Source organism: Suncus etruscus, chromosome 9 (assembly GCF_024139225.1).
Source record: "Suncus etruscus isolate mSunEtr1 chromosome 9, mSunEtr1.pri.cur, whole genome shotgun sequence".
NCBI classification, from domain to species: Eukaryota; Metazoa; Chordata; class Mammalia; order Eulipotyphla; family Soricidae; genus Suncus; species Suncus etruscus.
Genome location: NC_064856.1, coordinates 55,408,619 through 55,434,652, shown reverse-complemented (window position 1 = coordinate 55,434,652; position 26,034 = coordinate 55,408,619). Strand labels below are relative to the sequence as shown.

The window sequence follows — 26,034 nt, the reverse complement described above, 5'->3', positions numbered from 1 at the left end:
CATTTTAAAAAAAAAGCTAGCAGCCAATGAAGAGATCTGACAGGAAGGAAGAATTGTGGGTCTCCTTGTTGGCCCCCAGAAAGTTCAGAAAGGCAGTTTAGGATAAACTAGCCATTTATTAGTTCTTGAAGAAGTTGAATGAAGGAGGACAGGGTAGAATCACAGTATTTAACAGGGAAAAAAAAAAGGGGGGGGGGAACTTTCAGTGCAAAATAGCCTGTTATTGAGATTAGGCTGCCTGGTGCTTCAGTGCTGATTGGGAAGGGCACTATGAGGTCAGACTGGGGACAAACTGTGGCATCTCAGAGCTTAGTCCAATGCGGGATTCCAGAGCCCTAACAGAATCAGTGTCCGAACTCTTCACTGACAGTTTTCCACTCTGTAGTGACAGCATGCAGCTGGAAACACATTGTCTGAGTATGTCCATGGTCAGTGCTATATTTTTGTGTCCAGTTCCAGAGTAATAGCATGTCTTATGTGCTTGTATGGGTCCAGTTTGTTTTCTTGGTCAAATAAACCACTTTTCTGCATAAAAAGTCTAGCTGTTTGGATGTCAATGTGTTGTTTCAGCTTGGGTGTGTGTTATTGTGGGTCTGCATGGGTCTATGTTTAGAATCATCAGTCCTGCCTTAGTCACATTTCACTTAGTCATTTTTCCCTCTGCGGCTCAGCCGGGGCCCAGGGTGCTTATAGTGGTGTAGCTCAGCCTGGACAGGGAAGCAATGGAGGGCGTAGGAGGGTCCTCATCTGGAAGCAGCCTGGGGCGTGCTCGTGGGGGTCGGGGGCAGCAGCGGGCACAGGCTTCCAAACAGGCCTGGCGAAAGCGACGGTGCATGAAGCAGTAGACTAGAGGGTTGACACAGGCCGAAGCATAGCTGAGCAAGTGGATGAAAGAGATGGGCGCGCCAGAAAGGGCGCGGTGGGCACCGGGGCCGTCGAAGGCGCGCCAGGTGTTGGCGCTGTAAACTGGCAACCAACACAGGAAAAAGAGCATCACGATCACGAGCAACATCCGCACCACCCGCTTCTTAGCTAAGAGCTTGGCCTGCGTGGGCCGGGTGCCCGATGATCCTGCTGCAGAAGCGGGTGCCGTCAGGGCTGACAGCTCCAATGCAGGCCGCGAGCGTGGGAGCTGCACGTAACAGCCGTCTCCGTCCTCACCAGCCGAGGACGGGCAGCGCCCGTTCACTTGCTCAGGACCTGGGCACAGAGGGTGGACAGTCAAGTAGTGTGCTTGCAACCTTCAGCCTGATTTCTTTCTTTCCTTTTTCTTTCAGGTTTTTGGGTCACACCCGGCAGTGCTCAGGGGTTACTCCTGGCTCTATGCTCAGAAATCGCTCCTGGCAGGCTCGGGGGACCATATGGGATGCCGGGATTTGAACCAATGACCTTCTGCATGAAAGGCAAACTACTTACCTCCATGCTATCTGTCTGGCTCCTTCAGCCTGATTTCTATCTTGACCCACTCCCCTTTCAAGACCTTCCCATCCTTCTTTTCACACTTATTTACATTCCACACTCTTTAGATCCCTCCAATTCCCCAAACCTATATTTTCTTGGATTTCATTTACCTGCACCCACCCCACCTGTGAGGCTTTCTTGTTTTCCGACTCGGCTCTGCTTCTCTCTGTCACTGTTGCTGTCAAAACGGAGCCCCAGATAGAGCTCACGGGAGATAAGCCCATAGGCCACAGCCATCACCACACCCGGGATGAAGAACAGGAACAGGAGCAGCAGGACCGACCTAAAGACAAACCACAAACCGACCAGGAGACTCAGTTCAACTCTCATCACAGATGGAGAAAAAAACCAAACAGAGATTTTTAGGGTTGGTGTCCAGCTCCCAGTGGTAGAAGGATGATTTGTGGGAGGGCAATGTTTTGGGGGGAAGGACTACAAACTTGAGGGTAGCCCCAAATGAGAATCCCAAGGTTGTAGGTAGGGGAAGGGAATTGGAGTGATAATTCCTGGGGGCAGCAGGAGGAAGATGCTGGACAAGTCAGAAGCCTGGATTGAATGGAGAAGAAGGGAGTTTAAGTTGGCGCCCTTACCAGGTCTGGCGAATCCGTGCACTGGGCCAGCGGTGCATGCATTGCAGCACTCTGGGGCCAGTTGGCTGCACAGTGGAGTACACCGGGTATGGTACCATGATCAGCCCCGACAGCATCCACGTAGCCACGATCACTCGAGCAGCGTGGGAGCGAGTCTGCCACACACGTGCTTGCAATGGTCGGCAGATGGCGCTATAGCGCTCCAGGGCAATGGCCACTAGGTTCAGTGTGGACACACTCACAGACACCCCTGAAGAAGGCAAGAGAAGACTCACAACGCATTCACTTGTGTCATTTCCTTAACTCCTCCCTCCCCGGAACCCCTTCTCCATATAGAAAGGGCTTCAGGAGAGGAGAGGGCAAAGGATAAGGGCTACGTGGGTTATCTCACCTACCCATGAGGTAGGAAACCGCCTTGCAGACAACTGTGCCAAAGATGAATGTGCCCATGAGATTAGGCAGGAGGGTGAAGGGCATGCAGGCCACCGCCAGCAGAAGGTCACTGACTGCCAGCGAGAGCAGGAAGGCGTTGGTGACTGTCCTCAGTCGGCGGCTCAGTCCCAAGACAATGATGATGAGCACATTTCCTCCCACACTCATCAAAAAGATCACTGCATAAAGAGTGATCCTGACGGCCAGCTCCAGTTCTGAATAGGAAAAGGAAGAGGGAGCAGTAGAGGGTCAGCCAAACCCTCCAATCTCTTCATCCCCAACATCCACTGCCAGGTCAGACTATTGCTTCCTAAGAACCCTGCCCCACCCATCTATCTCCCCAAGAACTACTAAATAGTGAAGTTGAACCCTTCCCCCTGCAACCCCCTGAGACGTACTTGTTTGAGCTGTCCTAGTTTTTCCTACCTTATAAAAACCGATCTCTTTAATTTTGCACCAAATTCTTCCTTTTGTTTATAGACAAACTTCAGGAAAAGATGATTTGCATCTTCTCATTCTCAGTTCATCACAGTCTTGTGTCTCATCCCTTCATCAATGACTGCACACTTTCCCCCCAAGTTATTAAGCGTTACCTGCTAAATTCACAGAGCTCTTTTCAGCCTGTTCTACCTGACATCCCTGGAGGGATTATTTTATGAAACATGTCAGATCACATCTCTACTGCGTAAACAAAACAACCACCCACCAACTCCTCTATTTACTCTCTACTGCCTATATCCTTTAGCATGCCTTCCAGGTCATTTGAGATACTGTCCTGTATCCCTGCCATCTCCTCCCTGCAACGTGTACACTTAAGCCATTGGATGACTCAGTTTCTTGAGGCACTGTGCACACTCATGACTCCTTACCTTGCTCATTTTAGTTCTTAGCTTGGCATGCTCTTTCACTAACCCCTCACTTATACTGTCTCCCCATCTCCAACCCCAAGTAATACCTCCCTAACACAAACACAAACTTGTTTTCTGAATGTGGTAAAGTCCAATTAGTTCATTGTTATTCAAGACTTCAGATCAACCTCCTCTTTGTCTCTAAAGCCTTTTCTAGATACCTCATTTGAGAGAAAATATCACTTTCCTCTTTCCCATGAAATTTTCATTACATATCTATCAGAATCTATTTTTTGTTTCATTGTTTTTGTTTCTGAACCACACCTGATGATACTCAAGGATCATTCCTGGTAGGTCTTGGAGGACTTTTTGGGTTGCCAGGGATAGAGCCTGGGTTAGTCAGTGTAAGGCAAATAAATGTCATACCCACTGTACTATCTTTCTGACCCCTGCTAGAATTATTATTTTTTGCTGTATCTTTATGTTGGTTCCATTCTTATTTAACAAACATTTAAAGAATACTCCTTTTAGGCCAGGTACTGGGGACAAAGAGTTGGAGATGAAAAATTTTCTGCCATCAGAGAGCTACAGTCTAGAGAGAATCTTGAATAAATTCATAGATAATTGTCAGACAATGTGATAAGGAGTAGGGTTGAGGAATACACAAAGTGCTCTGGGATCTCACAGGAAGGAGTTAGCATTACTGGGCCAGACAGAGAGCTGACCCCATCTATTTGTGTCATTGCTTATTGGGAGATGGATTTATCTTTAGGTCTCCATAGAGTAACTGAGCAGATCCAGACAAAATGGAATTGAATTATACTAAAATTAATCATCTCAACCCATTGCATCAGCATAAGTATGATTGGAGTTTAAGCAGAAGAGAGGGGAAAGACAGGGTCTTACAGTTGTGGGGAGGAAAGAACCTTCAGCTGCGCGGATCTTGTGCATATTGGGGCTGATTATTCTTTAAATCCCAGAATAAAACTGTTTACTCATACCAATAACCAGTTTACTCAACAGCTGTTCTAGACTTCAAGTAAGTGCTGTTTACTAGAGATTGCTGAAGTAAGCTCAGCAGAGATATTACTTGCTCAGAGCACATCATTATGAAGGGACCAAATCTAAAAGCTTGCCTCCCATTTGTCTCCTACTTGCCTCCTACTTTTTCCTCATTCTTTTGGCATTTATCATGCTGCCTCCTTCTCACAGCTAAGTCTTAATCTCAGAACTTTATCTCTCTCTTTCCCTTTGTAATCTTTTTTGTTATTTATTATTATGTTCAGTTTGCTGTGTTTCTCACTAAACTATAAACTTATTGAAAATAGGGGAAATGTGACCTCAACTGATGTTCATTAACAAATTCAAAGAGAGTCTCTATTACTCACCACATAAAAGTATTTGATTTGCCCTAAATTCAGTATCTTTCCTCTCTTTGTCTCAAAAGATCCAGCATGACCCTTTGGAGAAGCCTGTTTGTGTGTGTGTGTGTGTGTGTGTGTGTGTGTGTGTGTGTGTGTGTGTGTGGTGTCAAAGACAGGCTGTAATTTTTAAAAATATGTCTGTTAATTTTATACACAAGCCATCTGTGTCCTATCTGTGAGAAGGCAAGGACCCTTTTATGAGAACGTGTTTGTGTGTGTGTTTGTGTTTGTGTGTGTGTGTGTGTGTGTGTGAAGAGAAAATAAAGTTTGGAAGGGGAATCTCTGTTAGTTGGTTTTTAAAATTTTAAACCTTTCTCTTTGTATTTTTTGTTTCTCTCCCTCTCCCTAATCTCTCTAATTCTAACAATTCATTCAGATATTTTTCTGGATGTCTCTCTTCACCTAGTTCTTAATTCAATAGTTACACCCAAGTTGGTATTACACTTTAAAGCATGAAAAACACAGTTCTCATTCATTCATAATTTACATATGAGTTCTGAAATTTGGCTAATTGTAGTTGATCAGAAAGATAGGTCTAAGTCCATTCTTGGAAAAAGTACAAATGTGCATGGAACTCTTGAAATATAGAATACAAAGTTATAGAATAGCAATAAGATAAAGCTTTGCTATTTTTCTGGCATTTCCAGTTATTACCTGTGTTCAATGACACCTATCTCACAAGTTTTGTTATTGAGTGGCTAAGAGATGTAAAAAGACTAAAGAACTAAAAGAAAGCTAGGAAAACACTAAAAGCCAACCTTAGAGCTAGAAATCTGAGGAAAGGGAAGGAGGAATAAATTGAGCAAAAACTATTTCATTACTCTGTATAATAAAGTAATGGTGGATAGCTGTTATTATATGTTCAAAAACTTCTCACTCAATATGAGCAAACACATTTAAATGATATAAGTTAGTTAATAAAATATCAAAAGTGACTTATCCACTGTGAACTATATATCACATTAATGCAAGATAAAATAGAAAAGTTATTATTATATTTTACTTTGGGGGGGTTGGTGCCACACCAATTTCTGCCCTCAGAAATTGCTCCTGGCAGGCTAAGGGGACCATATGGGATGCCAGGGATTGAACCCTGGTCAGTCTCTGGTTGTTTGCATGCCAGGCAAACACCCTTCCACTATGCTATCACTCCAGCCCAGAAAAGTTAATAATAAAGTATATTCATGGTTAATAAGCTAATAGCAAAGGAAACATCTGTGGCTGAAAGGAGAGCAGAAATCTCACTGGCACACTTTAAACATGGGAACAATTCACTTCTGCTTCTGCAGTCTAGAGATTTGTACTTTTTCTTTTGAATGATATTAGAGAAGTATGAGAATAAAATCCAGATTGAGTGACATAAAGCAGGATTTTCTAAGGATGTGCTCTATAGAAAAGTTACATTGCTGATGCTTTTAATTTTCCACTGGTATATTAGATATGGTACCCAAGCACACAGACTTCAAAGTAATACCCACGTGTCTATGATGAACATGGATTATACCTAATTTATTGTGGGTAATACTGAATCAACTGGTGCTTCTAAATATAATGGCAATAACAGAAGGAGCAGGAACAATATGCAAGGGTATAGGTGTATAGGTAACATCAGATTGAGTCTTGGGTAGGTAATACTTTAGTTGGGTGAGGGTAACTGGTTCTGTGAGCAATATCTAGTAAAGGGTAACAGCAATGTTTATATGAAATATATGATTGTGTGGGGATTTGATAATACTGAGTAAGTGCTATAAGATCTGGGTGGCCAGGGACAAGGCTTAAAGGGCTGAAGCTCAGGTTTTCATGAAGAATCCTGAATTTGATTTCCATGTCTCCAGGGATTTTAACAGTTGAGTAAGCAACAGAAATATCAAAAAATCTGTCGGTAGCATCTCAGCATGTAGATAATATCTCCAGGAATCAAAGGTTCTATTTAGAGGTGTGAATGTGAACAGGGGAGTGACATGGTTAAGGCTGAAATAACAGAAGTAATATACAATTATGTAACCACAATATTTTAGTGTATACAGATGTGAGCAGTTAAATTAATATGTAGAAGCAGTATGTAAAATGTGAACATGATGGAATAAAATAACAGTATCTAGTGAATCTAATATTTGACTCTGTGTGGGTAATAACTAGAGAAAAATTTAAGTGAACATGAGTCATGTCTGACTGTAATAAGAATATGAAAATCAGTATTTTGGTATGCAAATTTAAGTGACTGTGGGGAATATTATAAGTGAGTATAAGTTAGAGCTGTTTTCTGTGGGTAGCTAGAGTGAGCAGGGAAAATATCCAGTATGGGTGGATCAATGTTTCTACTGGCAACACTGTCTTATGCCTAGGTAACAGGCATCTCTGGTATAATACCTGAGTGAGAGGTGGGAGTAACTAACACGTCTGTGGATAGTTTTTTTGGAGGGGCTGGTGAGCACATTTTGCAGTGTTTAGAACTTTCTGGCTCAGCACTCAGCAGTCACTCCTAGTGATGCTCCGGGGACCATATGGTGGCATTGAGGATCAAACCTGAGTCAACTGCATGCCAGGGAAATACCCTATTCATTGTACAATTCTTGAGCCCCTGTAGTTAGTTTCTGAATACTGGATAACATCCAAATGTATGTGTTGAACAAAGGCAGAGAACTAAGCTAATTCTTGCACCTGTTCTCTAAAGTGTTTTACAGTTTCCTTTCTTAGCATCCCTTGCTCCATTGATTATCCCTGCTATCTTCAATTTTCCTTTCTTGAACCATTCACATCAACATTTAGAAAAATGCTATAGTCTTATGTCTAAACACAAACACAGATCACACACAGAGACACCACACTTCCTTAAACTTTCACTGCCCTGATTTTTCTTTTTCTCTTTCTTACTATCAAATTCCTTGAAAGTTTTATCTATACACCCATTTCTATTTCTTATGAATCCCTCTCTTCTGGTCCAAAGGTTAAGAAAAACTCCATAGAGGTGATAGGGGTGGGGGAATAGTGAGAGGGAAACTGGGGATGTTGTGGGAACATTGGTGGTGGGAAATGTGTACTGGTAAAGGGATGTGTGTTGGAACATTAACTGAAACTCAATCATGAACAACCTTGTAACTGAATATTTAATAGTGATTTAATTAAAAATTTTATTATATTTTGGGCCGATGTTTGCCTTGCATGTGGCAAGAACCTGGGTTCTGGCATCTTATATGGTCCCTGAAGTCTGCTAGGAATGATTTCTGAGTTTTCTGAGTCAGGAGTAACCCCTGAGCACCACGGGTGTGGCCCATAAACAAGCAAAATTACTTTTTAAGAACCTGCATCTTTTCCTTAAAGACTAATTATTGAGGGCCAGAGAGATATCATGGAGGTAGGGCATTTGCCTTGCATGCAGAAGGATCCCATATGGTCCCCGGAACCTGCCAGGAGCGATTTCTGAGCATAGAGTCAGACATAACCCCTGAGCACTGCCAGGAATGACCCAAAAATCAACCAACCAAACAAACAAAATCTAATTATTGAATACAACTTCAATTCAATAAGCACTTGACATCAAATAGCCTACCATTCTTGAAATTAAATATTTCTTGTGCCAAAGAGAAATAGCAGGAGAGATAAGGCACTCCACACATAGGGCTGAATCCATTTTGAATCTCAGAACCACATATGGTACTCTGAGCACTGCCAAGGCTCACGCCTGAACACAGAGTCAGAAATAGCTTCTCGGCACTTCTAACTGTGACCCAAAGCCCCACCCCTTAAAAAAGACAAACCACAAAACCCCAAGAAACTTTATTTTTTCTTGATTTCTTGGCTCTCTGGTGGTTTTGTCTAGATCTTCTTTGTAGGTGTTTCTTTTCCTGCCTGCTTTTCAGAGATTGGATTAACTAGTTGGAATAAAAATATAATACTTCTGGGGCTGGAGAGATAGCACAGCAGTGTTTGCCTTGCAAGCAGCTGATCCAGGACCCAAGGTGGTTGGTTCAAATCCCATATGGCATCCCATATGGTCCCCCGTGCCTGCCAGGAGCAATTTCTGAGCAGATAGCCAGGACCACCGCTGGGTGTGGCCCAAAAACCAAATATATATAATACTTCTTCAGGGGTTTGTTCCAAGATTTCTTTTTATTATGCATAATCTTTGTATGGTTCTATCTTTTCTGGTGACTTCCATTACCTCCTCTATACAAAGATTGTTCAATTCTGTATTTTTAGTTCATGCTTCTTTAAGTTACAGACTCCTGGATTCAAATTCTCTTAGAAAGTTCCACCTTGATAGGTATCTGAATTCAATGGTTTCCTAACATCTGAATTCAGTGGTTTCCAAATGGAATTGTATAAGCCCATCTTTTAAATGTGTTTGTATTCTTTTATATCCTTTCTATTATAAAACACCAACATCTGTTCCATTTCCTGAGTGAGAAACCTGGATGTCACCCCTTGACTTCTTTCTTCTTTCCATTTCTAATGAAATAAACAGTACTGTTGATTCCACCCTCCAGAAGTGTCTCCAAATCCATCCACTTCTCTTTGTCCCCACCTCCATTGTCTTAGACAAACTACAATCACCTTTCACCACAGTAGATTTCTAAAGACTCACACCCCTTTACTTTAATCTCTTATCCTCTACCATATCTTCTACTATACAGAGCTAATCTTGCTAGTAGTTCTCATTGCCCTCATGATAAAATCCATACTTGTTAGCCAGATATAATAGGCTCTGTACGTGTACTAGAGCATGGTCTTCATTGGGACTCTTCATTATTCATTTCTTATGGAGACTGGCCTATGTTTTCAGGACTCAGAACATCTGACAAACTGAACAAAACTGCCATGAACTTTAGGCATTTACATGATCTGTTTGTTACTGTACTTCTGATGCTCTTTTGCATTTTCTGCTCTTGAAATGAATTAAATTTTTTGTTTGTTTTTGGGTCACACCAGGCACAATATTCAGGAATTACTACTGGTGGCCTATGGAGACCATATGGGATGCAGGGGATCCAACCTGGGTTGGCAGTGAGCAAGCAAGTGCCCTACCTGCTGTACTATTACTTTAGCCTTATGAATTTAAATTTTTATTCAGTTTGTAACCCATATTCTAAAAAAAAAAATCAACATCTCTTTCCAAGGCTTTGCTAGGCTACAGCAGAGTCTGGGTTTCAATAGTCCTCACAAGATATCAGTTCACTTGGTTTTTCGCCATCTTTTGTTGTATTGCTCCCCTAACCTCTGAACTCTATGAAGTAGGAATTATGTCAGTTTTGTTTTAATCACATTCCAGATATTTGGCACAACCTCTGATTTGATAAAAAAATTTGTTAAATGTAAAAACTTTGAGAGTGTGTGATGGCCTATCTGAGAAAGCATAAATTACTTTGGGGGCACATATTTGAGTTACATTTTTCCCCCAATTTCCCTACTTGAGTTTATTTTAATTTCTTTCTGCTTATATTGCTCCTTCTCCTGAAGCCCATTTCTTACTTCTCTTACAGAACTCCAAATCCAGCATTCAGGTTCCCTCTGTAAAGTTTCCAGATGCCCTCTCCTTTAGATGCCCACAGTTTGGGCACTCACATGGGACTTTCCATGCTGACTGCATTTTTTTCCCCCATTGGGTTGTCTCTCCATGCATTTGACTATGGATCAATATGGATTCAGACTGTGACTAGTTTCTCTTTGGTCTCTAGCACCTAGCCCAGGAACTACAATAGCAAGTGTCTAATAGATACTAAGAATACAAAAGGTACAAGAAGGGGAAAATATATCTTGAGCTGGATCATTAAAAAAAAGTGATGTTGGCATATGAGAGGAATGAAAGACATTTTGGGGTCTGAAGAAATGATTTGAAGGTGGAAGAGAAAATAATAGTGCAGAGGGATGGTGAGAAAGGGACAACTAGACTTCAGAAGAGGAGCCTCTAAGTAAGACAGTTTAGAGAGAAGGGGGGAGGGATTGGAAGGAACTTGGAAATACTATTTGAGAACAGAAAAAGAGACACGAGAATTCCAGTTTGGGAGGTGAAGTTTGAAACAGAGTGAAACGGAATAAGGAGGGAGCACCAGGAAGCAGATTCCCAAATACAATCTAGCTGAGGTTTGTGACTCTCCCGGGCCGTTTGGCCCTCCGTACATTTTGTGGCCCTGCCCTAGAGGAATCTTTTTTTGTTGTTTGTTTGTTTGTTTGTTTTTGTTTTAGTCACACCCCCAATGTTCAAGGCTTACTACTGACTTGGCATTCAGGATCACCCCGACTTTGCCTCCTGCGGCCCCCAGGTAAATTGAGTTTGAGACCCCTGCAAGGAGACTAAAGGGATAGGTGGAAACAGGGTTAGAATGCTAGCTTCCCATTCTGGCCATTCACTTTCCCCTTCTCTGTCCAGTTTCCTTCTTTTTCTCATCTTGCCTTCTAGCTTTCTGTCCCCAAGGAGATACCTGGAAGGTTTGCAAGCAAGAAGTGATCCTGGCCTTCCCATTTGGGATGGGTTGTGCGTTGGAGGTGAGGGGGTTTGGGTGTGTCAGGGGTCCAGACAGTGCTATAAATGCTATTGTGGGCGTTCGAGGGGGCAGGATGAGGGGGCCATCGTTGAACCCCGTGTGCTGCAGTGAGAAGGCACTCATGCAAGGGGCTTGGAGAGGCACCCACCTCGTGTCCCAGCTCCGCGGAGGCGAGGAGACTCGCAGCTGAGGTTGCCGGTCCCGCTGCTGTTGAAGGGGGGTCCCCCTGGGCTGCACAGGGGAGCGCCTGGCCCGGGTCCGGATCCCTGCATGCTCGCGTTCAGCTTTAGCTGCTCCATGGTTCTGGCTACTCAGCCTGCAGCCTCTCTGGGGCTCGGCTGGCAGGGCTCCTGCGGCTGGCTGCTGCACCTGCCTTATCCGCGTTAGGGCTGCAGCTCCGGCCCCGCCTGGTCACCCTTCCAAGCTCACCCCACCCTCCGCCTTTCGCCTCTCCCCAGCCCGGGCTCGCTCTGCCTGGGCTCTCTTCCCTCCCTGGAGGCGGGTGTCGGTGGTCCCACCAGGTGACTCTCAGCCCCCCAGCCGGCTCAGAACCGCAGCGCCCCGCAGCGTGACGGCTTTCTCTGCTCCTCCTCCCTAGATCTCCCCAGTCTTCTTCTCTTAGAGACTGTCTTCCCGCCCACACACCCCTTACACACACACACACACACACACACACACACACACACACACACACACACACACACACACACCCCTCAGGGCTTGGAGTAGGGGGGGTGATGGTTAGGGTTAGGAGTGAATGGGATGCTGCAATGAGGGCTAGGCAGGAGGGCGCGGCTGCCGTGGTGTCTAGCGTCTTTGAGGACAATCTAGGGGTGTGGAGGTGACAGCTGTGACAGAGGACACATGCGTGGGCCACTGTCTGCGGCGCAGATGCCTGAGCCGGCGCCTGGGGCAGTGATTTCCATAGCTGAGCCAAAGTGGCTTCAGTCGCCCTCAGTTTCTCGGTCATTTGCCAAGAGGCTGGGGAAACCCCTGCACCTGCTATCTCACGCCTCACCCCTTTTCCTCTTAGGTCCAAAACTTAGGCTCTCATCCCAAACTTCTGAGGCCCGCAGTAACAAGGCTAGGTTGGGGGAGCCCCCTTTTCTGACCCCCTTTGAACTCGGGGGGAAAGGGCTGCCTGGAGGAAGTCTCACTTTGTGGTAAGGGCAAGGACAGCCAGGAACTTGGTAGCTGTCTAGGGTTTATGAGGGCAGTTTGCAATCAGGGTAGAGCCTGGCGACCAACAGTCGCCAGTGCCCCAGTGCGAGCATGCAAAAGGGTCCCTTGTTTCCAAAAGGGGTCCATCCTCATTCAACACACTGAAGCTCCCAGCTTGCTCTCAGGCAGGTGTAACAGCTTGTGTAGGGCGTCAGGTTCCCACGGGAAGGGAAGGATGGTGCTTACATAGATGGGGTGCTGGGGGTGTACAAAGCTGAAAGTTGTATGCACAGGACAGGCAGGCGCAGGGAAAATCCCGGGGAAAATGAGAGAGAGAGAGAGAGAGAGAGAGAGAGAGAGAGAGAGAGAGAGAGAGAGAGAGAGAGAGAGAGAGAGAGAGAGAGAGAGAGAATATCAGGAAACTATATGCAGTGCCCGATAGAGATCAGGATCAAACCTCGGTGGACTGAGTTCAAAACAAGCTCATTGCCCTCTGTATTATCTCTCTCCACCCACTTGAATTTGAATCCACTTGAATTTACAAAGATTGGGGGTACTGAAGGAAGATGGAAGCCTGAGATGGGTAGGGGTGTAGGCACTATTCCTACTGCCCAGATCCTGGCACTACCTGCCTTTCCCTAGAGTGTTGGTCCAGAGGAGCCTGATTTGCTGTTTGTTTAGTTCCAGCACAGGTGAGGCCCAAGATAAGCTGCTGGATTTTTTCCCACATTGAATGATTGGGGGTAGGCTGAGGGAGGGTTGTCGATGAACACTCACTTATTACTCACTTATTCAATAAAACAGGTATTGGCTCAAGGGCTGCATGCTAACTGTCCCAGAGATAGTCAGTGCCCGTGTAGCTCCCACTCTGGGGAGGAAATTGAGAGGCAAGCCAAAGTGACCACATGTAGTTTTCATGTATCCCTCATATTGCATCAATGCAATTTAGGATTCTTTCTGGAGGCCTTTTTCCCTGCACACCTTCGTCCCTGTGTGCAGTCTGTGACAAAAATGCCTGAACTCCTTTCCAAATGTGGAGTTTATTTTTCCAGCTTCTGAGAACTCCCTTGGGAGTTACTTGAGCTAGGGAAAGTCAGAGATCCTGTATCCAGTGACTGATGGGTGCAGAAGTGTTCTGGTCAGCAAGCCACAAAGGGTGGATAATTCTAAAAAATGTTCAAAACTCCTCCTGGGGTTGACTAAGACCTTTGCTGGAACTAAATTACTGATATGCTTCTCCCTTCAACCAATTAAACTTGGATGCTTTCTGGTATGGGTTAACTCCAAGTGCACTCCTTAGTAAACATCCTCTACAGAAATCCTTGTCTTAGAGCCTGTTTCCTGGGAAACGTAACTTCTTACTCCCATTTAAATTTATCATGAAATCCTGTTGAATCTAGTGTGTTTCTTGAATTGGTTTGCTCATCTCTCCACTGATAGTGACCCATTCTCTCTCAAACTACTAGGTACCTAGCTCCGAGCTTCTAAAACTGTGGGTCATGACTCATGACTCTGTAGTGTATAGGGTCTTATTAATGAAGGGAGAGGGGGTTATAAAATATTGAGCAAAAGTATGGGGCAGGGAAGGTGGCGCTAGAGGTGAGGTGTCTGCCTTGCAAGCTCTAGCGTAGGACGGACCGAGGTTCGATCCCCCGGCATCCCATATGGTCCCCCCAAGCCAGGGGTGATTTCTGAGCTCATAGCCAGGAGTAACCCCTGAGCGTCAAACGGGTGTGGCCCAAAACCTCCCCCCCAAAAAGTAAATTTTTTTTGAATGTGTAGTGTTCAAAAATTAATTCAAAACCAGCCATATAGCTGAGGTTTTCTGGTAGTATTAGACTGTGCTATGTTTCTCTAGTGAACAGCGGTTATGAGTAGAAAAAGTTTAAGAAGCTCTGGCCTAAGGATTCACATTTAATTGATGCCTCTGCATACCCATCCTCCATCTTAGATCCATAGTGATATATCAAGAACATAAATCTGATTTTTTCATTCACCTGTCTTTTGCTTTTGGAACAGAGAAAAAACTATTTTAATAGAGTTTATAAAGCCTGTATGCTCTGGCTTATACTGACTTACTTATTGATTTAGTATCTATCAAACTTCTTTCATTCATAACTGGGGTTCGTTGCAGAAACCAGAGGTGGAGGTGAAGTTTGGATCATACCTGATAATGTTTGGTGGTAACTCTGAGAGGTGATCAGGGGACCAAACAGTGCTGAGGAATAAACTCAGCCCTATATTTGAAACCTGTGTTGAATTGTTTGAGCTATTTCTCCAGTTCTACGTTACCAGGGTTCTTACTTTCACTACTGTAGACATACTGACATTCACTTGTTTTATTTTGTGACACATCTATATTTATGTTTATATAAAGACATATATCACATTTTGTGATATATCTATATTTATGTCATTATATAGAAGTGCTCAAGGAGCCTGGGGCCACTTCTCACTATTCTGCTGGGACCATTACTGGCTGTTCTCATTCTATGAGATTGATGTTTCAGTGCCAGGATCTAAAGATGTGGTTGCATTGCTCCAGCTCCAGGGTTTCCCAGATCACCTTGACAGTGCTCTGGGACCTTCAGGTCCACACCTGCAGGTGCTCAGGGGCCTCCAGGACAGCACTCTGTGATGCTCAGGGACAATATGGTGCCGGAGATAGAACAGGGTCATGGCATCAAAGTATAGCCTTTGTACTGTTTCTTTGGTGCCAGGCACAAAGCGTTTGCTCTGTACTCTGTAGATTTTCCTTTCTTATTAAACAAACATCTACTTGTCCTTCCCATCTCAACTTAAGGTCATAACTTTTCAGGTTTATTTTTTCCTGGATTCTAATCCAATGGTAAATAGCATAATGTTACCCCTCCCCAATGCTGTATGCTAATCTCACCTGGATGCTGAGAGCAAACCACAGTTGGGAGGGGGTCTGTGGTTGGTAATTAAGGAGTTGCCTGGAGAGGGGAGAGAGATCAGACACAGGATGAATGCAGAGCATCGGGAAAGAGGCTGCTTAGCTTAGAGGCTATGTGTAAAAAGCACATGGTGATTAGGACTTTGTAATAAAGCTGGATGTCCCAGCCGGAGAGATAGCACAGCAGTAGGGCATTTGTCTTGCATGTGGTGGACTCAGATTCGATTCCCGACATCCCATATGGTCCCCCGAGCCTGCCAGGAGTGATTTCTGAGTGAAGCCAGAAGGAAGCCCTGAGCGCTGCTGGGTGTGACTCCCCCAAATGAAACAAAACAAAACAAAAAAAATAAAGCTGTATGTCTCCTGAAACTTCAACTGACTGCCTATGGATCATTTCATCACTGTCACCCTGCACCTACAAACTTGCTGGCCCAAGGGGCTGCAGGTGCGGGCCAAGCGGAGAAAGGCCTCACCATCATCCACACCACTAGGATTTTATAAGTGAAAATTAATACAACAGCATTATAAGATGACCCTCCATGTCTTTCCCTTATATAAGATCACTTTCCTTTTGAGGATGAGTGGAAATCAGAAAAAAAGAGGATTGTATTATGTGGCAGATAAATTTCTGTAGGTATATTTAATGTTATTAATCAGTTGACCTCAGAATAGAATGATTATCCAATTAGTTATAACCAAATCACACAGAGTCCATTCTTTTTCTTTCTAATGTTTATTATAACACAGTGTATTACCAATTTCTTTGTAATAGTCATTTCAGGTATAAAATGTTCAAACACCAAACCCACCATCAGACACAAAGTCCTTTAAAAGTTGAGAGTTTTGGGTCCAATAGTACAGTGGTAGGGTGTTTGCTTTGCATATGGCTAACCCAAGTTTGATCCCTGGTCCCCTGAGACCTGTCAGGACTGATCCCTGAGCACTGCCAAGTGTGGTCTCAAATAAACAAACAAACAAACAAACAAAATTCAATATTTTTTTTGCCAGGCAGCAAAAGAATAATTCAGAGAGATTTGAAGAAGATTCAATATGCTGTTGCTATCTTTGTGAGGGGAAAGGGCACAGAACAAGTGCCTAAGAGTGGTTTCTGGCCAAGAGAAGTCTCTAGATTATAGCCAGAAAAAAAATAAAAATTTTAGTTCTACAATGTCAAGGAAATGAATTCTGATAATGACAACAATGAGCTTGCAATAAGATTTTCCCCAGGAGACCCCAGAAAAGAATTTAGTCAAGCTGACATGTTGATTTTTTTTTTGTTTGTTTTTTGGGTCACACCCACAGTGCTCAGGGGTTACTCCTGGCTCTATGCTCAGAAATCGCTCCTGGCAGGCTTAGGGGACCATATGGGATGTGAGGATTCGAACCACTGTCTCTCTGCATGCAAGGCAAATACCCTACCTCCATGCTATCTCTCCGGCCCTCTGATATGTTTATTTTAAGCTGGCGAAGCAGCCTGAGAACTTGAGCAGAGAACTCAGTCATATTGTACCAGTCTGAACTACATAATCTCTGAGCTAATAAGTAAAAATAGTTTTACTCTGCCAATTCACAGTAATTTATAGTAGCAATAGAAAATGGACACATTGCTCATGTCAGAAGGTAGCAAATGCAGACCCTTGTAAGCCATCCAGGAAGAAGTGAGAACATTGGAAATGTGCTAAGATTTACAAAGCTATAGAGATGGAAGTGGTAGATATAAAGAACAACTTGAGAGATGAACCAATTGGGAGTCCATGATGGCTGATTAACTGAGAGATGATAATGATTTGAACCTGAGTCATTCAACAGTGAAGAAATAAGAGCTAAATGCTGTTTAGAAGACAGAAAGAGAGAGAAAGAATTTAGAATAATATGATTGAAGCAAAAACATTTCTGTTAATTGCACAGGGATTTAAACAACCTACACTGTTCTAAGGAAATCATTTTTAATCATCACAAAGAGTTATTTGATTTGGCTGAATATTGTTGATCATTATCTTAGATTTAAAAAAACTGTGATTCAGAGAAAGTTTAAGTAGTTTGCTTAATGTCACAAAATAACTGAAGTACAAAAGGCATAAGTTAAAGCCAGGAATTCTATTTTGGGAAGAGTGTAGTTAGTAGTATTCAGTGACTAGTTCTGGCTCTGTGCTCAGAACTGATTCCTGCTAGTGCTCAGCAGATCATATGAACTCTCAGGGATCAAACTGGGTTCAGTTACATGCAAGGCAGGTTCTTACCTCCTATGCTATGTCTTCAGTCCCAAACCATAGATTTTAGAAATCAGTATCCACATTTTAATTCCTGCCACTCCATATAATTTCCCTACCCTGCCAAGAGTGATCCCTAAATGCAGACTCAAGAGTAAGCCCTGAGCACCACCAGGTGTGGTCCTTCAAAAAAAAAGCAAAACAAAACAAAAAAGCAAACAAGACTTTAGAATTCAGATGCTCATACATTGCTACATCTCAGAATGAAGTTTTATGAAATTCCTCTGATTATTTCGTTTTTACATAGTAAATAAATTTTTAGTGATGCAAACGATCTCTAATTCTCTCTCTCAAGTACACACACAATGATAACCTTCCACTTCATATGGAAATTAATAACTATCAGGCAGTAATGCCTGTCAGCTAATCTGTTCCATTTTAGTTATGTTTGTTTCACATGCTTATTAGACATCATAGTAGTATTTCAGCAGAAAACGGAAAAACAGGATATATAGTAAATATATAGCCATAGATGGAATGAAAGAATGTTAAAAATAAAGAAGTGAAGAACAAGGCGAGAAGTCTGAAATAGACCATTTTACTTGAAGGTTGCTAGAGAAAGTGAGCCTTTTGCTCCTGATGGAGGGAGAAGAAAACAGTTTCAAGCTGCCATAGGAGTCAAGATGGTCTTAGAATGAAAATACAGCTGCTGCATTCCTGCTGAAGTTGGGGCCAAGGTCTGGATGACCCAGCCCAGAATAGAGCTTCTCAGCATCTGCATGAACTTCAAGCATCATAGGAAAAGCCAGGTCCCTAGAAGGAAAACTCCTGCTGATCCATCAACACAAGCCAAAATGCTCACGATATTTCCTGACTGAGTAGATTCAAGTGGACCACTACCCATCAAGATGACACCACAGTGCAAATGGCACTTCATCCAAGACACCTGGATGTTTGAATGTCCCTCCAATGTGGGGTCCTAGATCCAACTGGTTGATCAAAACTAGTGCAAAGAGAGGATCCTGGATGTGCTTTGGGAAAGGAAGATGGTGAACATTAGAGAGAGAACTGTTGTACCTCCTATACCTGCAGGAGGAAACAGCATAGGGCTAGAACCTTAGGCTATAACCAGTCCCAGTGGAAGCTTTGGTCTGGCCCTGATGTTGTCTGGCTATTTTGCCGAGTTCTCTTTACCTTCCCCCACTGGATAGCTCTATTTAGTCACTAGCTTCCTGCTACTCAGTTCCTGTTCCACAGACATAATTGTTTACCAATAATTTGAATAAACCAGAAACCCCAACTAAAAAAAACAAACAGATTGGAAATAAAAATACTTGCCCACAGAAAATATCAAGGAGAACACACAGAGAGAAAGGAGGAAATAAGAAGGAAATCTAAATACAGTAAAAGTAAAAGAGGTTCAAAGATAAACGTCTGAATCGATTCAAATACTATTGGTGAATCAAGAAAAATTAAGTCTAAGAAACGTATTTAAATTTAGTGACCTAGATATCTATGGAAATCTTGAAAAGAGATATTTCAGTAGAGGCAGAAGACATATTGTATAATGAAAACTCTGATAGAGGAAATAAAGCAAAGAATTTTGGGCAGGTCTTTTATCATAGTAGTTATAAAGAAAAGAAAAGATAGTAGTAACTAGAGAGATGTGTCACCGACTGCCAGCGACGGCCGGGTATGGGCCCGACGCTCCAGCGCCATCCATTTTCAGGGCTAGTTGATTCGGCAGGTGAGTTGTTACACACTCCTTAGCGGATTCCGACTTCCATGGCCACCGTCCTGCTAGAGGTTTTCTTTTTAATATGAAAGAACTAGAACATTTCCAGGAGGCAGATAAAGTTGCTCCAATATGCAAAAACAGCAATGGTATGGTTAAAAGTCAGAGGAGAAATAAAAGTAAGAAGTTAATTAACAAAAAAAAGTGATTGAGAAGGCAGAAAACAGTATAGTGAAAAGAAAGAGACTTAGATGCTTATGTCAAAATAAGTTAGAAAATAAAAAGATCAGGACTGGAGAGAGAGTACAGCAGGTAGGGCCTTGCACACAGCCAACTGAAGCTGGAGTTGAATACCTGGCATCCCATATGGTCTCCTGAGCACCACTAGGAATGATCCTTGAGCACAGAGCCAGGAGTAAGCTCTGAGCACAGCTGGGTATGACCAAACACTCCCCTAATATGTAGCCCGATCCACCAACCCCCCCAAAAAACCCCACCCCAAACACCACCATCAAAAAGGAAAAAACCCAAATAAACCATGAAAGCAAATACAAGATGCCTTAAAACAGGGCTGAGCTCAGTTGTTTCTTTTTGTTGGTGGGGCCCAGTGGGGCCCATATCTGGTGGTGCTCAGAGGCTATACCTGGCTCTGCACTTAGGTGTCACCTCTGGTGGTGCTCAGCGGACCATTTGGGGTTCCCAGAATCAAACCTGGGTCAAGTGAGTGCAAGACAGATATCCTACCTGCTATACTATCTCTCAAGCCCAGAGTTCAGTCCTTTCTCAGTCTGAAGCAAGAGCTGCCTTTCTGACTTAAGCCTTGATCTGCCAAGTTGTCAACATTTGTGTATGTGTGTGTGTGGTGTGTGCATGTGTATGTGTTTTATGAAGGGCTGTTGGTATGTCTAGTTGGACTCTTGTAGCAACAATTTACCTTTCTTTCAGGTAAGGTTCAGTCACTCATGCGACTGCCTCACTGACTCAAGTGTGGGCATATGATCCTTCTTTCAATATTATGTATCATAATTGAGATAAGAGGGGAATGTTTAAACAATACTTTAGTAAATGTTCAAGGGACTCAACTGAAGACAGAATGTACACAGTCAGATAATGTGCTTTATAAAGTTGGCACTACTTATTCTAGAAAGCTTGTAGATACGTGAGGGTCAAGGAATAGGTTCCACTGCCAGTACCCCTCGCTCTGACACATAAACACAGAGTAGGAGAGAGACAGTTTATTTTATTTTTGAGGGGTTACACCCATTACACCCACCACTGGTACTTAGGGCTTATCCCTGGCTCTGTGCTCAGGGATGACCTCTGGCAAGGCTTAGGGCACTATATGTGGTACCAGGGATCAAACCTGGGCTGCCACATACAAGTCAAGTGCCCTCCCTGCTGTGCTATTGCTCTTGATCCAAGACACAGTTTAGACCTCGAGGTTACCACTCACCCGTGTTTGAGGTTATCTTCCCCCTGTGTCTGATGAGCCCACATTCTATGTATAGTTTCTGGGACCTTCTCTGCAAGTCTATGACATGCCGCTATGCTTTTTCACTGAATTCCTGACCATGCAGTCTTTGCCAATGCTGGAAGATCTTCTCTGGGGATGATTAAACAAAGATGGCTGAGAAGACAGTTGGGTTGGAACTAGAACACTATGGAAAATTGGGCATAGGAAAGAAACTAGGGAAAGAAGAGACCTTCTAGATCCTGGGCTAGTGTTGAGAGAGAGCTAATAGGTGCAAATCAAATGCCCTGCCTTCTGTACTATGGTTGCCAGATTCCTTGCTGTCAAGTTCTTGATCAAAAAGCTGAGGATTAGCTTTCCTTGAAAAATTTTACACTGGGCAGTCTTTTGCTTTAAGATAATTTTTCTAAGATATTTTAAGATTTGGCTTTAGAATGGGGTGAAGGGGCCAACTCCAACCCTCATTTATCATAAAGGTATTAAACTGGGAATACAATTCCAGATCTGTGGTGAAATATTTTTTTCAAGCTGTGAGGAAGAATAGCCTTGAAAGTGCTGAGTGTTCCTAGCCATTCAACCCTAATTACCACCCTACTCCCCTTCTTACTCCCCATCTTACTCCCCTACCCTGCCATGCTGCAATTCCCAAGAGCTGCCTCAGGTTCTGATTTGGTCTCTACCACAACTGAATAATATAGGTGAGCATTAGCACCGCTACATTTTAGTCTGTGATAAAAAAATCCTGAACCAGGGTTTTCGTAAATTAGTGGAGATCACAATTCCCCAACATTATTTCCTCTCCTTGGGATTTCATTTCTGCCTGTTAATTCTCTCAGACTTCTTGTGTCCAGAAAGGAAATTGTAGTTTGGGAGGAAAAGGAGTGTTCTGCGCCCTCTTCTGGCCAGTCCTTCAATTGCTAAGATGGTACAAAATGCCTGGGTCAAGCTTGTAGCCTAGGTGTCTCAAAAGCACCACCTCAGCTAGAGGGATAGGATTAAAATTCATAGCCACTGTTTATTAGTAAGTTATTGCTGGCTGCCAGGCACTTGTGATAAGAACTTTGCATTCATTATTGTATTTATATCTTAAGTTTCCAAATATTTCTTTCAGCAACCCTGGAACATTTTGTAGGAAGTTTTAATTCTTTAGTTGCTAAGTACTACATTTCAAAACTAAAATCTGACTCTTTAGCAATAAGTAATTTAAATCTGTTGTGATTTTAAGCCTATATAATATGTTTCTGACCTGGACTTTTATTTTTCCCAGCTCTAATTATTCCTTGCTTATTTACTTTCTAAGACAACCCAAGCTTGAGTTTTAAACTAGAGTTTATCCTCCTGTTCTCTTGCTCCTGTTGTACCAGATAATTCCTCAGGTTAAATGATACCTTTTCCAGAGAATGTGGCTTCCTTCTTAATGTGATACTTTATTTCCATATGCCTTCCTATTGCTAGCAGCCAAAATTCCCAGAAGGAGGAGAAGGTGGAGGAAGAGGAAGAAGAGGAGAAGGCAGCTTCTACAAGGAAGTAGCTAACTGGGACTATTGAGGAAAAGCTACAGGTGTGCTTTTTGAGTAACTTTCAAATCTTAACCAGTAAGAACTGTTCAGAGCTTAGTGGCCCTTAGAGGGAAGTGGGGGAAATTATAGGTCCTGTGGGTGGGTGAGAAGTAAGATGAAGCAGAAGGGTTTGACAGCTCTGTAGAAATCTAGCAACGACTGCCAAACTACAAAATTCCTATTCCCTCAATTCCTGTGTGTAGAACAGAATGCTGGAATTGGCAGCTCTTCTCTGGAGCAATGTGTGGTGCCATGTTGTTGGCTGCAAACCTGAGATCACACTTCAGTACATTGGGAGTACATTGGGAGTGTTCACAAGCTTTGCTCTGCATGAATGGCTCCTTCTTTCTTGGTTATTTCTGCTTCTGCTTGGAACAGTTGTTTTCAAGAAAGGAGAATCGCTGGCCTCTGCCTAAAATGGGGGTTCCCTTTCCCTTTTTAGCTTCCTTAAATAAACAATAAGGTAGAACCAATCTTTGTTCCATTTAGGAGCAAAATAATATTGTACAAGTTATGTAATGTTCCAGAGCCTTTGTTTCTTTATTTCAAAATTATGTTGTTTGGGGGCCACACCTGGTGGCGCTCAGGAGTTACTCCTGGCTATGCACTTTGGGTGTGGCCCACCCCACAAAAAAAAGCTCCTGGCAGCCTTCGGGACCAAATGTGATGAATGAATAAAGAAACCGTGGTACATATACACGAAGGACTACTATGCAACTGTTAGGAAAAAATGAAGTAATGAAAATTTCTTATACATGGCTATAGATGGAGAGTATTATGCTGAGTAAAATGAGTCAGAAGGAGAGACATAGAATAAGTGCACTCATGTGAGGGATATATAGAAAAGATAGTATGGTAATAATATCCAGAGATAAAAGAGATAAGGGCCAGGAGTACTAGCCCATGGTAGGAAGTTTGCCAAAAATAGTGAGGGGATGTAGAGTTAGGGCAGAGAAAGGACCACAATGACAATAATAGTTGGAAATGATAAGTATTCTGGAGAAGGGGACAGAGAAGTAGTGCAAGCAGTAGGACGTTTGCCTTGCACACGTTGATCTAGAATGGATGTCAGTTCGATCCCTTGGCATCCCATATGGTTCCCCAAGTCAGGAGCGATTTCTGAGTGCATAGCCAGGAGTAACCACTGAGTATCATTGGGTGTGGCCCCCCAAAAAAGAAAAAAATTCTGGACAAGAATTGGGTATTGAAAAAAGATAAAGTGATAGGCATAATGCCCCTTAGTAATAATACTGTAAACAACAATGTCTAAAAGGAGGAAAAGAAGAAAGGAAGGGGGAGGAAGGAGAGAAAAAAATGTCTGCCCAGAGTCAGGCAGAGGAAAGGGCAGGAAGGAAACTGGGGACATTGATTGGTGGTGGGAAATGTGCACTGGTGAGGGGTGTTGCACATTGCATGACTGAAACTCAATTATGAATAACTTTGTGTCAGTGGAACAATACCCAACTGTATTATGAACAACCTTGTAATTATAGTAATTAAATAAGTAATTAAAAAAAAACTATGTGTGGGGCCAGAGTGGTGGCACAAGCGGTAGGTAGGAATTTGCCTTGAATGTGCTAACCTAGGACCGACCGCTATTCGATTTCCTGGCATCCCATATGGTTCTCCAAGCCAACATTGATTTCTGAGAAAATAGCCAGGAGTAACCTCTGAGTGTCATCGGGTATGGCCAACCACCCTTCCCCAAATTAGAAACAACAACAACTATGTTGTGTCACAGTCACGGTTTAGGGGACGCTAAAATCAGTGAGCCTACTATGAAGCCCTGGCATGGCTAACTGAGACTAGATATCAAAGAGTGTTAGATCCCCTGATAAGTGAGTTAGTTTCTCAATCTTAGCTTATTGATAGTTGCAAACATTTTATTTGGCCTAAATATGAACCTCCCTTCTACTTTACTAAGTATGTATATATTTAAGAATTTGCAGCATATACTCGAGTATAAGCCAATCCAAGTATAAGCCAACCCCCCGAATTTTACCCTAAAAATTGGGAAAACTTAGTGACTCTAGTATAAGCTGAGGTGGAAAATGCAGAAGCACTGGTAAATTTAAAATATATATATATATATAAGAATATATACCCAAAACAATTACAATAATTGAGGAATCAATAAATAAATACATGATTACATTTACAATACATGATTGCTTGATATACTGTATACCATTAACATACCACATTAACTCATAATATTTAATGGCAACTTTAATAAAGTGAATAGACCATTTAAGACAGTAAAGCATTGCAAACAAATGGTTAAAAATTCTGAATCCTTATACTCCAAAACCCCTAATTATAAGGATTAAAGATTTATAAACATTTATTGACATGACTTTACTGACCTAAATGGGTTTTTCACTTAATTAAATGTGCCATTGAATATTGTGAATTAAATAATTCAGTGGTATAAAGTTCAGTTCAGCCGCCTACCTCTTCAGCTCAGCGGTGATTTGTGGATTAAGCTGAAGCACCACCCCCTCCTGCAGATGGCAGAAGATGAGTGGAGACTAAATGCATTTGATTTGGTGTGCGTGCATTGAATTGAATAACCTGTATGACCCGTGTATAAGCCGAGTTTGGATTTTCAGCTTATACTCGAGTATATAGGTACCTCTTTACTTGGAAAACTTAGCATTAAGAGGAAACATATTGAAGCTGAAATAACTAACAGGTATTTAGTTAGTTCAGTACAGTTAGTTATTGATAGAATGTTCTGCAGTTATTACTCTGCTGCCCTGTCATCTCAGATGAAAGGAATGTTTGTTTTGGGACATATCTAAGGGACTCCAAGTGACTTGGAGTAACAATGGGTTGTTAAGAAAGCTTTTTTTAGGTAAAGATTTGCTTCCGACCCTACACTGCTCAGACATCGACCTGCTCAAAAGAGACTTCCCTTAACACTGAGAAGACTTAACAACAACAACAACAACGACCTGCTTACAGGACAGGGCTCCCTGCATTGCCCTTTGATTGTGAGGTGAAACGAGAGGATGCTCCACATCCTGACTTCAATGTAGGATATGCAGATTCCAGGATCTTTAATACAGAAACATGATACCAACAACAGACTGTGTGAAAAATAAGTGTGTTGGCACTACAGACAATGTCTTGGAACGGACGATCTAGCTTGCCTGGAGCCTAGAGTTGGTCTTGTGCCAGGAAACTTCAGGGGTCGGGTCTCTGTATTTAGGCCAAGGTTATTCCTTTCCATGTCCCTCATATTTTGGTGGGCCTATGCAAACAACAATTGCCACTCTAACACCATTTTTACTGTGCTCCTTTGACTCTAATCCTTAAAAAGAACCCACTTAAAATTTGAGGTTAACTTAAGCTAATATGCATGTACATGGAAATGTAAAAAAATACTATGCCTGTAATGTTTAAGGAGTTACGTAAGTTTTATGGCTTTAGATTGCCTTATGTGCTGTTAAGAAATATTATAATGTGTTACAATCTGGGGACTTGAGGGACAAAGTAATTGTACATAGATTCTGTCTTATTTATCTTAATGTTCTTTGGCTAAAATTTCAAAGTTAAGATATCAGCAAGGGGGCTTCTGAGAATTATGTTATGGGTGATTGTCCTTCCACTGTAACTTTACCTTGTCCTCTTTCTTTGCATCTTTGTTCTCATAATTAAAAATAAAAAATTAAAAAAAAATAAAGATTTGCTTCCCTTTTAATCAAGCTTGTTTTTAAGCCAGACTTTGCCCCCCCCCTC

At 42.6% G+C, this 26,034-nt stretch overlaps 1 protein-coding gene across 1 annotated transcript; it reads right to left on the bottom strand.

The window, feature by feature from the left end:
- Nucleotides 1–96: 96 nt before the first annotated feature.
- Nucleotides 97–11,574, bottom strand: CCKBR (cholecystokinin B receptor). The gene is made up of 5 exons (XM_049780304.1): nucleotides 11,386–11,574; nucleotides 2,447–2,698; nucleotides 2,052–2,301; nucleotides 1,587–1,744; nucleotides 97–1,200 (listed from the first exon to the last, which is right to left on the bottom strand). The coding sequence occupies exons 1-5, from the start codon at nucleotides 11,534–11,536 to the stop codon at nucleotides 668–670; spliced, it is 1,344 nt and encodes a 447-aa protein (XP_049636261.1). The 5' UTR covers nucleotides 11,537–11,574; the 3' UTR covers nucleotides 97–667.
- Nucleotides 11,575–26,034: the final 14,460 nt, after the last annotated feature.